The sequence below is a fragment of the Pteropus medius genome, unplaced genomic scaffold (assembly GCF_902729225.1).
Source record: "Pteropus medius unplaced genomic scaffold, Ma_sr-lr_union100, whole genome shotgun sequence".
NCBI classification, from domain to species: Eukaryota; Metazoa; Chordata; class Mammalia; order Chiroptera; family Pteropodidae; genus Pteropus; species Pteropus medius.
In genome coordinates, this window is record NW_024355008.1 from 5,729,371 (window position 1) to 5,742,523 (window position 13,153).

At 35.1% G+C, this 13,153-nt stretch overlaps 1 protein-coding gene across 8 annotated transcripts in view; it reads right to left on the reverse strand.

Moving 5' to 3' along the window:
- CBLB (Cbl proto-oncogene B) overlaps positions 1-13,153 on the reverse strand; it is a 200,487-nt gene that overhangs the window by 16,283 nt on the left and 171,051 nt on the right. For all 8 annotated transcript variants that reach the window (XM_039856929.1, XM_039856925.1, XM_039856924.1 and 5 more), the window contains one exon: positions 1,294-1,413. In XM_039856929.1, the coding sequence (XP_039712863.1) occupies positions 1,294-1,413 (120 nt within the window). The remainder of the gene's footprint in view (positions 1-1,293; positions 1,414-13,153) is intronic.

The following is a 13,153-nucleotide window of genomic DNA, read 5'->3' on the forward strand; positions in this document are numbered from 1 at the left end:
TGGGTCCTACAACACCTACTTATCATGGAGTAAACTGTAAAGCCGCTGTGGAAATCGAGTATTTTGGTCACAGTCCTTCCCATAGCTTAACATTAAATGTTTCATTTAATCCAGAGTTGGTGATAGCAAATATTTTAAATCAGTCATGGCACTCTCCTCAAAGTTGTAACATTATTTCCTTAGTGGATTTGCTTCCTTCATTTACATAAAAGCTGTCAGATATTGTTTCTCCTTTTGACCTTTATATTTTTTCATTTTTGACATAAACGTCAGTGTTTCAATGGCTACCCATGGATATTTGAAATCTTAGAATGACTAGAAGTGAATTGGCAAGAGCACGAATCAAAATTTGAAAAGTCTGCTAAAATTTTCTATGCTTTCCTGAGAAAGTGTTAGAAAACTATTAGAGGAATTTCAGCATCTCCAATGCATGTCATCAAGTATATAAGAACTACTGTCTTGATAATTCTCAAAACAGCTTAAAGTCTTGAAATAGGAAAAAATCTACATAGGAAAAACTTCTTATGTATATAATTATGAGAAAATATTGTTCCTATTGCTCAAAAAATGTGTTCAGCCTAACAGACATCAGTGACTTTTCTATACATCCACTCATCCAAGAAACATGTGCTGACACAGTAGTGAACCAAAGAATACTCTTCAAAGCATTAAAACTCTAGCAGAGGAGACAGACAACAATCAAGCAAATAAATGAAATTTCAGGCAGTGATACGTGCTGTAAAGAAAATTAAAGCACAAGAAGGGGAGCTATTTTAGATATGGTGGTTGGAGAAGGCCTGCTGAAGAAACAATGCAGCATTTCATTATTTATGGTTATAAGTACAACTTGTCTGTCTATCTTTCTACTTAATGAGTGGCAGTGGAGTATGGCATCCCTAAATAAGCTATGAAAATTAAGAGTTTGGTGCTAATATTAATTAATTCTAAAGAGATTTCTTTCTTTAATGGAAAAATAAAAGAATACGGCATTACAACGTACATAGGGATTTCGCCCTTTTCACATCTGGTCAGGCAAAACAATTCAGAGGATGAATAAATTTTGAATTAGAGAACATACTTTACTGACTGATCAAAGAAAATATTAAGGCTTGATTTTTTTTCTTTTTCATGAGGTAATTTTGTAGGCATTTCTCTCATAATATAAGCTTTATAAGCAACTTGCAAAGGTGATAAAAATACTTCCTTAGTCTGGCACTGCTCATTAAATTATATAATGAATAAAAAGGTACTCCAAAAAGCACTAGACAAATGTATTGCTATTAGCCAACTCACCTGAAGATGAAGGCAGCTGATCATAGTCTTGTGATGTTCTGCTGGATTTGACGTTTTCACCTGGTAATCTCCTTGCAGGAGGCAAAGGAACTTGGCCACTTGCTGGATCAAAAAAAGGATCTTAAAAATAAAGGTAATTTTCAAATTAGAAAGATTGTCTCTGCCAGTTGAATGAAGAAAAAAATTCTAGAAGTTCTCTATAAAGATCAGTTTTTAAAAATTTCATGACTGATTTCATGACCATTTTTAATCCGCCTGTATATTTTCTATTTATCACTTACTCGAATATGCTCTTCTCATTTATTCCTAGATAATACTAATTTTATATTTTCCAGTTCTTATTTAATTTTAAAATTGATGAAATTGCTTCTAATTTTTATTTTCTGTCCTTTACAATAAATAGAAACTGTTGAAAAGTTTTTTTTTTTTTAATTTTGCCTGTATTTCAAATGAATCTTAGTAGGCAAACATAATCTGTAAAATGGACCTTACATTTGAGATTTATGAGCATAAAACGAATTCATGTATGTGAAATCTATACATAGAAGGTGCTTTTTAAAATAGCACATCGGGCATTCTGTTAAAAATCATTGTTGTTAATTGGCTCATTGAATAGTAAATTCAGTTTTTCAAAACTTCTATTAAAGTTTGAACATACAGTAAAATGTGATTTTTTTTTTTTTTTTTACCATCTTGGCAGAGAGGGGACATTTGAAAGAGTGAAAAATAAATATAAATCGTAGACAAAAGTTCTTCTACTTGTAATATTAATTAACTAGGACTAAAGGCGGAAAAAGATTCCGTAAGTGCTACTATATTAAATTGATAGGACTATAAACTAAAATGGTTTAAAATTATTACTACATGGGTTTAAAGCCATAGAACTGATTCCTTTTTTGAGTAGATGAATATTGCCTCTACAATCTTTGGTTCCCTGAAAATTTATTTAGCCACTGCTTTCATCTCAGGCTCCTCTCTCATATTCCTTTTATGTCTGCCAGGATTTCCAAAGGTGCTGTAAGTTTTTTTGAGGGCAGTAACCTTATCTTACCCATCCTGTTTGAATTTTTCCTCCTAACACAAACACAGTACCAAGAACATGCCTGGAAAACAGCCTGCATTTCATAAATATTTACTTTTAACTACAAAAACTAAACCCAGACACAGATTTTTCATAAATTCAAAATCAAACCTATGAACTTCACTGATAAATCCATGAAATTTGAATTGCTAACATAGGCTAAAACTATAAATATTAAAGAAGTTAAAAGTTTTAATGACAAACTTAAAACGACTTAAGTTTGACTATTTAAAAAGAAAATGCATGCTGATTTATACTAATTTTTGACTAGATAATGTAAGGTAAGAGATAAAATCAGTATTTCCCACCCCCTACCCCCATTTGAGTATAATGATTATCCCTGGCTTTGCTGGAGACTTTTTGACCTAAGCAAGGTTACCTGCTTTCATTTATTTCAAGACTAAAATGAGTCTTAGATTTTGAGCTTTCAATATTTGAAGAGTCAATGTCAGCCTCATTAATTTTGCTGAAACATTTTAGGAAGAAACGAGAAGATAAATTCTATGCAAGAAATGTTAATTTTTGATTTGGAAGAGTAACAAAAGGAACCAAATATGGTGATTTCTGCATAAATTTAGAAATTTTCCAAGGATTTAAATATTAATAAAATTTACTTTCAGTTCTTGTGCATTCTAAAACATCACTGAGATAACAGATTGGAGGAAGGATTATCTTTTATAACACATATACTTTTAAAATTTCCTTAGGGGTAATTTATAGGCTTGTCAGATATGCTGTTTTTAATCATCTATTTTAAGGCTAAACACTAGATTCTAGATACGCTGCAGTCATAAATAAACTACAAAATATATAGTTGTATAATATTATTCCAATAAACCATTTCAGTTAAAAAGTCACTAGGTACACTAAAAATATTAATCCTCACTGTCATGTTCTGTTTTGCTTCATGCTAAGTTTGCTACTAGTCAGGTATTGGGTAAACTGGGCTTTTATATCAAGTTGTAAAGTTGGAATTCATGCTTCAGTGGGAAAAAATATACAACAAAATTACCACAGAGAGAACAATAATTACCAACTGTCTCCTCATGAAGAAAACTTGAAAAGCAATAGTTTTTAAAAACAAATTCCTCAAAAACTAATTACAGTAAAATTTAATATCCACACTTAGTATTGAAACATACAAATTGAAAATATCATAGCCCATGTACCACTGATATAGTAATAAATGTTTGAGAAATGAATGAATGAATAAACACAATGGAATTAATTTATTCTAAAAAGCAAAGTACCGCTGCTTGTGATTTACAGTATGTAATGCTAAACTGAATATTTCATAGTTATTTTAGAGGTTATAAAAAACTAAGGAAAGATGGGAAGAAAAAGGTTTGCTAAGTATAAAAAAAGTTGGACAGACTTCTGGTCAAAAAGGCAGAGTAGGTAAACACTGTGCTGGCCTCTTCCCATGAACACATCACCTTTACAACAAAATTAAATAACTAGCTAAACAGAAGTCCTATAACTCAAGATATAAAAAGCAGCCATGTCGAGGCTGGTAGGAAGGGCAGAATGGGCAGATCCCACACTCACAGTGTGGTGACTAAGAATCAGGAGGGATAGCTCAGCTGTGGAGGACCCCTCTGAGAAGCAAGGGGTCCCAGTCGCAGACCAGAGGTCCAGTGCCAGGAAGAGAAGTTCCAATAACATCTGGCTGTGAAAACCAGGGGGATTATACCCAAGTGAGAGGGAAGACTGCTGGAGAACTAGGTGCTACACATCTTAAAGTGCCTAAGCACAGAATGACTTGCTCTGGGCTCTAGTGCAGAGGCAGCATCTCAAAAAGCACTAAGAACAGATAGAAGGAACTAAATTAACTGGCGTCAGGGAGAGGGCTAGATGGGCAGGGATCAGGACAGCTTTCTCCAGGGACAAAAGTGTTGTCAGGTGCTATTGTTCCTTTATTGAATGCTCCCTCCACCCAGCCAGCCCTGCACAGATGGATGCCAAGTCTAAGCTCTCTTAACCTTGATATCACTGTTCACTCCACACTGTTTTTTCCCTGAGGCCTTGTCCCATCCAACTTGCATGCCCAGCGCCAAACCTCCTACAATACCTCCTTTACACAATCAGCCTTCCTCAGCTTGTGCTGAGGTCCACTAACCCCAAATAAGCAGTGGCTGGCCTTGCTGTGCCCTATACAAGCCTGGCACAAGCAGCAACCAGTCCCAACTTCCATTGTAACTCCATCAGTTAGCCCCCCAAGCTTGGTATAAGTCCTGGTTTGGAACGTAGCTTCAACTAAGAAGTCACAAACGTGGCATAAGTGACAGCTGGCCTAAACTCATTGTGGTGCCCATCAAAGAGTCCCAAGCCTCTCCCAAATACTTCCAAGCCTAACACAAGTGGTGACCAATCACAGATCATTTGTAGCTCTTACCACATAGCCCAAAGCCGGGCAAAAGCAGAGTGCCTGACCTTGACCTGCATTGGAGCCCCTCCCAAGAGGCCCTAGAGCCAACATACCTCATGGCCAGCTTCACAAATGACACACCTAAACGGCGGACTTGGCTGGCACTAGAGGCCCACTAAAGTGACTCCTGCTCCATGGGATCAGCCCCTGCACAGCAGCGTCCACTGTAGTTACAGCCAGCCCTCATAGCCTGAGGGTCAAACCCACCCGCTGACATGCCAAGATCAATTAAGGACCAACTACAACAGAAAAGCACACACTACCCACACAAGGGACATACCTGGAACACCTAGCTCAGGTGGCCAGGGACACTGCACCACTGGGTCCCATAGAACATCTACTACATAAGGCCACTTTGTAAAGACAGGAAGACATAGCAAATCTACCTTATACATAGAAACAAACACAGGGAGTCAGGCAAAATAAGGAGACAAATATATTCCAAATGAAAGAAATGAACTTGGGTGAAGAAGAGATGAACTTAGAACTTCAAAAAAGAGATATGAAACAAAGATAAAAGGCATGAAGAATGAGTCAGAAATTAGGAATACAATAATTTAAATGAAGAATACATTAGAAGGAATCAGCATGATTAAATGCGGCAGAAGACTGAATAAGCCAACTGGAAGACAAGGTAGTAGAAAACACTCAGTTGGAACGGCAAACAGAAAAAAGTTTTAAAAAATGAGGATAGTTTAAGGGACTTCTAGGACAACATCAACCATAACAACATTTGCATTATAGGGATCCCATAAGAAAAGAGAAAGAGATTTATAAACTATTTGAGGAAATAATGACAAAAAACTTCCCTATATTAGCAGGGGAAATAGACACACAAATCCAGGAAAAAGAGTCTCAAACAAGATGAACTCAAAGGGGCCCACAACAAGAAACGTCATAATTAAAATGCCATAAGTTAAAGACAAAAAGAGAATTTTAAAAATAGAAAGAGAAAAGCTGTTAGTTACAAAGAGCTCCCATAAGACTGCCAGCTGATTTCTCAAGAGGAACTTTGTAGGCCAGAGGGAATGGCATGAAATAATCAAAGTGATGAACATCAAAGACCTACAAACAACATTGCTCTACCCAGCAAGGCTATCATTAAGAATTGAAGGAGTGAGAAAGAGTTTCTTAGGCAAGAAAAGGCTAAAGATGTTCATCATCATTAAAATCATATTACAAGAAATGTTAAGGAGACATCATTCAGTGGGAAGGAAAAATATATATAAATAATATAGGAAAGAAAAAAATTCACACTGACAAAGGCAAACTTAGAAAATGTAGTGGATCAACTAACTATAAAGATAGCACAAAAGTTAAAAGGTCAAAGTCGGAAGATTATGTGTAATTATATTAATAAACTGATACACACAAACATACGGAAAAGTAAAAAATAATAAAACAGGGAGGTGAGTAAAAATAGTAGTGTCTTCAGAATGTGTTCAAACTTAAGAAACCAACTTAAACTGCTATAAACATAGCTTAGTACATATGAAGCACATGGTAACCACAAACCAAAAATCTGCAAGAGATATACAAGAATTAAAGAGAAAGGATTACAAACATGACACTAAGAAATTCAACATACGAGAGCAAGAGAATAAGCACAAAGAACTACAAAAATGATCAGAAAATAAAATAGCAATAACATAACTATCAATAATTATTTTAAATGTAAATGGACTAAATATTCCAAAAGACACAGGGTGGCTGAATCAATAAAATAACAAGACCTGTACATGTGTTTCCTACAAAGGACCCACTTCAGATCAAAAGACACACAGATTGAAAGTAAAAAGATATTTCATGTGAATGGAAATGAACAAAAGGCAAGGGTAGCAACACTTAGAGAAAACAATTTAAAACAATGGCTGTAACAAAAGACAAAGTAGCGTATTTCATAATGATAAAGGGATCAATCCAACAAAAGGATATATAAGTATATAAAGTATATAAGTATGTAAGCAAATATTGATGGCTATAAGGAAGGGATTGTCAGTAGTACAGTAACAGTAGAGGACTTTAACACCCCATTGACATCAATGGATAGATTATCCAGACAGAAAATCAACAAAGAAACAGTGGCCTTGAATGACACATTAGACTAGGACTGACTTAATATTTTTAGGACATTTCACCCCAAAGCAGCAGAATATACATTTTTTTCAAGTACACACGGAACCTTTTCCAGGATAGACCACATGTTAGGCCACAAAACAACTCCCAGTAAATTTAAGACTAAAATTCTATCAGGCATCTTCTCTAATCAAAATGGTATAAAACTAGAAATCAATTACAAGAAGAAAACTGAAAAACACACAGACATGTAGAAGATAAATAACATGCTACTAAACAATGGGTTAATATCAAGATCAAGGAAGAAAGCGAAAGAAACCTCTGGAGACAAATGAAAATGAAAAACAATGACCCCAAATCTACAGAACACATGCAAAGCAGTTCTATTAAAGAGAGAAATTTAAAGCAATATAGGCCTACCTCAAGAAACAAATGTCAAACAATCTAACCTTACACCTATAGGAACTAGAAAAAGAATAAACAAAGCCCAAAGTGACTTGAAGGGAGGAAATAAAAATAGCGATCAGAGTGGAAATAAATGAAAAAGTCTAAAAGTTGAACAGCCCAGTGCAACCAAGAGCTGTTTATTTGAAAAGATAAACAAAACTGTTAAACCTTAGCTAGACTCATCAAGATATGAGAGGGCTCAATAAATAAATCCGAAATGAAAGGGGAGAAGTGACAACTGACACCGTAGAAATATAAAATATTCTAAGAAAATACTACAAATCAGAACAAATGGATAAATGTGTAGAAACATACCATCTTCCAAGGCTAAATCAGGAAAACACAGAAAATCTGAACAGACCAGTAACTACTAATGGAATCGAATCAATAATCAAACCCTCAACAAAAGCCCTGGACCAGATGGCTTCACAGGTGAATTTTACCATTCGATGAAGAATTAATACCTATCCTACTCAAACTATTCAAGAAAACTGAAGAGGAGGGAAGGCTCCCAAACTCATTTTACAAGGCCAGCATTACCCTGATATCAAAACCAGACAGACACGAAAAAACAAAAAACAAAAACGAAACAGTAAAGAAAATCATAGGCCAATGTTCCTCACTGATGAACAGAGTTGAAAAATCCTAAACAAAACATCAGAAAACATAATTCAGAAATACATTAAAAATAGCATACACCATGATCAAGTGGGATTCATGCAAGGGATGCAAGGTGCTTTTAATATCTGCAAATTAATTAACATGATACACCACATAAAATGAAGGATAAATTTCATAAGATTGTATTGATAGATAGATGCAGAACAAGCATTTGACAAATCCATGACAAAAACTCTCAGCAAAGTGTGTACGGAAGGAACATACCTCAACATAAGAAAGGCCATGTATGACAAACCCACAACAATATTCGTATTCGGCAGTGAAAAGCTAAAAGCATTTTCCTTAAGATCAGGGGCAAGACAGGTGTGTCCACTTTCGCTACTTTTATTTGACATAGTATTGTAAGTCCTAGCCACAGCAATAAGACAAGCAAGGAAAACAAAAATTAAATAGGAGTACATCAAGCTAAAAAGTTTCTGCACAGTGAAGGAAACCAACAAAATGTAAAGACAACCTACTGAGCAGGAGAAGATATTTGCCAATGAAACATCCAATAAGGGGCTAATCCTAAGTATAAAAGAAACTCATACAAGTTAACACTAAAAGAACAAATGGGCATAAAATCTGAATAGACATTTCTCTCAAGAGGACATACCGATGGCCAATAGACATGAAAAGATGCTCAGTGTCACTAATCTTTGGGAAATGCCAATTAAAACCACAATGAGCTATCACCTTACACCTGTCAGAATGGCCAAAATAAGCAACAAAAAGTTTTGGTGAGTATGTGGAGGAAAGAGAACCCTTGTGCACTACTGGTGGGATTGCAAATTGGTGCAGCCACTATGGAAAACAATATATGGAGGTTTCTCAAAAATTTAAAAATAGAACTACCATAAGACTTAGCAATCCCACTTCTTGGTATTTATCCAAAGATATCTAAAACACTAATTCAAAAAGATACAAGCACCCTTATGTTCATTGCATCATCATTTACAACAGCCGAGATGTGGAATCAACCTGTGTGTCCATAAAGATATAGTACATATACACGATGGAATATTACTCAGACATAAAGAATGAAATCTTGCCATTTGTGAAAATGTGGATGGACCTAGAGAGTATTATGCTTAGTGAAACAAGTCATACAGAGAAAGACACATACCATATAATTTCACATATATGTGGAATCTAAAAAACAAACTAACAAAGTCTTAGAGAACAAATTCATAATTGCCTGATGGGAGGGAGATTAAGGGGCTGGGTGAAAAAAGTGAAGGGATTCAGGAGGACAGCTTGCCAATTATAAATACAGTCACAGAGATGTAAAGTACAGCATAGAGGATATAGTCAATAATATTGTTAATAACTATATATGGTGTCGGATGGGTACTAGATTTATCAGGGTGATCACTTTGTAAGTTATGTATATGTCTAATCACTGTTGTACAGCTGAAACTAATATGTCAACTGTAATTGAAAAAAATTTTAAATAGAAAAAGAAAGCAAGTGGGAAAATATTCATTGATCGAAATTATGCTCTGTAGAAAGAAAACCTATCAAATCTCTAGAAGAAAGCATTATGGAGGTTTTTAAAAAAATTTCTTTCCACTATCTGAAACACTTCCAAATTATAGTATAGAAAAAGAGGCAAAGAAAACGGAACTGTTAAAACAATGGTATATTTCCTCTGGGGCTGTCCGAAAACCATCTGGAAAATTATCAGTTTTTCCAAAAAATTTAAAAGAATAACAATGCAGGATCTAATTGCTATAAGTGGTTTGGAAAGCTTTTTAGGTGAAACAAAATTCCTCCCTCTCAGCTGCCCTGACTCTTTAACTCACATTTATAAATGCCCACTATGTAGCAATCTGGCCACCTATTAAATCCTTTAGTGTCACAGAACTCTCTACCTCTCTGAGATACAAGAATTATTAATAATTTAGAAAGCAGCTTCTCATGATGAATGGAATTTTCATTCTTAATAATTCTCCTCATTTGTCTAATTTCTGCCTTCTGAGGAGACATGGAAGAAGTCTAATCCTTCTTACACAAATACTGTAATTGAAGACAACTCTAATATGTAGCCAAGATCTTCCCTTTTCTTGGTTATACATCCTCAGTTTCTTTAATCTGTAGTTTATATGGTATAGTTTGAGTTCCCTTTACTATCTTGGCTGCATGCCTCTAGGGATATCCCAACCCAGGGATTTTTAAAATTAAGCGTGCATCAGAATCACCCAGAAGGCTTATGAAAACACAGATTGCTGGGTTCTTCTCCCAGAGTTTCTGATTTAGTAAGTCCTCTGTGGATCCTACAAATTTGCACTTTAAATAAATCCCCAGGTGAAGCTGATGCTGCTAGTCGGAAGACCACAGAATCACTGCTCTAGCCCATCAATCCTTCAACACCTTAACACTGTAGTCTCCATGCCTCTGAGCACTGGGGAGGACCTCACCTCACTCTTTTGATATGAACTCTGAGTGCAGCCTTCAAATAGCATAAGCTCCTTTGGGAGCCACATCATGATAGTGCTTTATAAAGGTCACAGTCAACAAACCCCCCTAAATCCTTTTCAATATTATTGCTAATGATGCAGATTTTTTCTGTATTTTATCTATGCAGTTACATTTCTGGATCCAAGTGGGAAACTTTCATTTTATCTCTAAAAGTCAATTTTGCTAGCCTTTAAAGTTGAATCGCGGCTTTAAGATTGGATAAAGGCTTCAAAAGAGATTCCAGGTTAGAAAAATTGTGAAAGAAAGGTTTAGTAAGTGCTGCCAGAGACACTCTATATTGTGCCGTGCACAAAGACATGGCAGTTATAGGAATGAGCAGACCTAAATACAGCCTTGGCTTTTCCTTGAAAACTGGTCCTGGCACAAAATGGAGGAGGGGTGCCCATTTCAACCCACCAGCACAAAAGAAGTGTCTTGTTGTAATTAATTAATTAATTATTTTTATTATGATGCTATTTCTTAGTGACATTTTTGTAATTTAGACAAAAGCACATATATGCTAGCAGTAGCTCTGGGTTAAGAGACAGGAGAGTGTACTGCTTATTTTGAGGACTCTTCAGGGTTTTTTTAGGATATGAACTGGTCTGTGCAGAGTAGATGGCTCATGTACGGCATTGGGTATTACTATTTTGCCAAAAGAAATCTTACATGAAGGCCTAAAATAGAAAGTAGATAAAAGCAGCGTCAGAGCTGTGCTCCTGCTTCACTTCCCTGCTTTGATCCTACAGGAGTCCTAAGGCTCCTTTGTAGAAACACAGGACTCTGTGGTTTAGAGTGGCTACTGCGAGCAGTCATTGGTTCATAAGGTCAGAAAGGTGGACCCGACTTAAGTGTGCAGGACACTGAATGCTGGGATAAAGAGGTAGGTTTGATCAGGTATTTAATACAAAGTCATGAGAAAATCCAACTTTTTTTTTTACCCTGTACAATTCTACAACTATTGAATTAAACATTCCTTTGGCATTTATAGAGTATTCTTTCATGAAGTTCAATTCTTTAGGTGAAGAACCTCTGCTATGAATCTTCTGTTACACTTATTTAGACAGTAGAATGTATTAAATACTTCACAAAATGAGAGAAAGAAACCTTCAGATTCTATATGTAAAAATTACTTCTTTTGAAAAAGAGGAGAGCTAATATATATGGTTTAAAATTGAATAAAATGGAACTCACAAAGGATCTAACGACAGACTAGACATTCGTCATGTTAATGCTATGAAAGGTTGGAAAAGGAAAAGAAAAAGTTGCATTTTTTTCTTAGAAGTATTTATGATCAAGGGATGCCAGCATTATTTGGAGTGGCATTAGAATGCTTCCATGTATAAAAGGAAGTCAAGAGAGAGTCAGTAGGTTCAAATGACACTGCTCTGGTCCCATGCTGGACTCAATGCCATAGTTAGTTAAGGCCAACTGCTACTGTGCTCCCTGGCAGCCAAGCAAAATCAAAACAATCAAACCTATATATGAAATAAAACAATTTAGACAACTTTGTTTCATTTAATAAAAGGGGGAATTTTCACTTTGAAGTAATCTTTTAAAGTAATCTTGAGAGCATTTTTGTGAAGATTTTTAGATAAAGCACAATGAATAAAATTATGATAAATACATCATTTTTAAATTAATTCTTTTGATAAAAAGAGGTAAAAGTGTGTCTTTGTGTAAAATGTTTTCTTCTAGCTCCTGGGAAGCTTAATTTTAAAAACAGGCACTACATTAAATGCTCATTTAATGGGCCTTAAATCACATATATAAGAGGTGGTGATAGGCGCACTGTAGCAATCTGGCCAGAAACTATTCAGAAGTTAGCCTTAGGAAAGGTAAAATTAACTAAGATTTAGAGTAATTCAGTGTTTTTAAATGTTAAAATTCACGTATATAACAAAAATTGGAAAAATTATTAAGTGAAAAAGATAGCTATATAAATAAGAAATGTAGCTATATAAATAAAAGCCTAAAAGCTATCCACGCTTTCTGCTTGGATTTGAGGGGTTATGACCCTTGCTTGCTGAGTGACAGCATCCAGTGAATTCGTATGCTCCATGAGGGCAGGAAGGTATCTAACAGAGTAGGTGATACTAGGGATGACTCAATATTTACTGATGAAAATTAAACTCAAAATTATTTCTGGAAAATGAACTACTTGTAGAAGCTGAAGTTGTATATTCCAATGTATGTGTCTATAATTTGTGTCTTACCCACACATCTCCTCCAACTTTCTAAATTATCAAACCGAGTGGGGAAAAAAACAGAAAAATGAACGATAGCTGCATATGTCTCAGGGAAAACATATGCATGGCCAAAGGATAAACTGCACTCTTTAAAGGCCTTTTCAGGATTCATCTCATATAGAAATGTAGAGCAATTGTTGAGAAAGAAAACCTTTATCCTATGTTTAACCAATCCAAAATGAGGAGGCAAACTTTCAGAGCACAGATCACAGTATCACCAACAGGACAGCGTGTAACAGTTAATATATAACTGAATTTTTTTCCTGATAATTTTGACTAATAGAGTGGATGGCTCATGAAGTCTCTATTTTTCTTCCCACTTGAGTTAAATAAAAAACAAGGTATGTATTAATTTTTCCTTGAAGACCAATAATTTGAGTAAATATACTGAGACATTAAAAATAAAATAGTAACAAAATAAAATGCAGATAAATTTATCTTTCAATGTTATAACAAAAT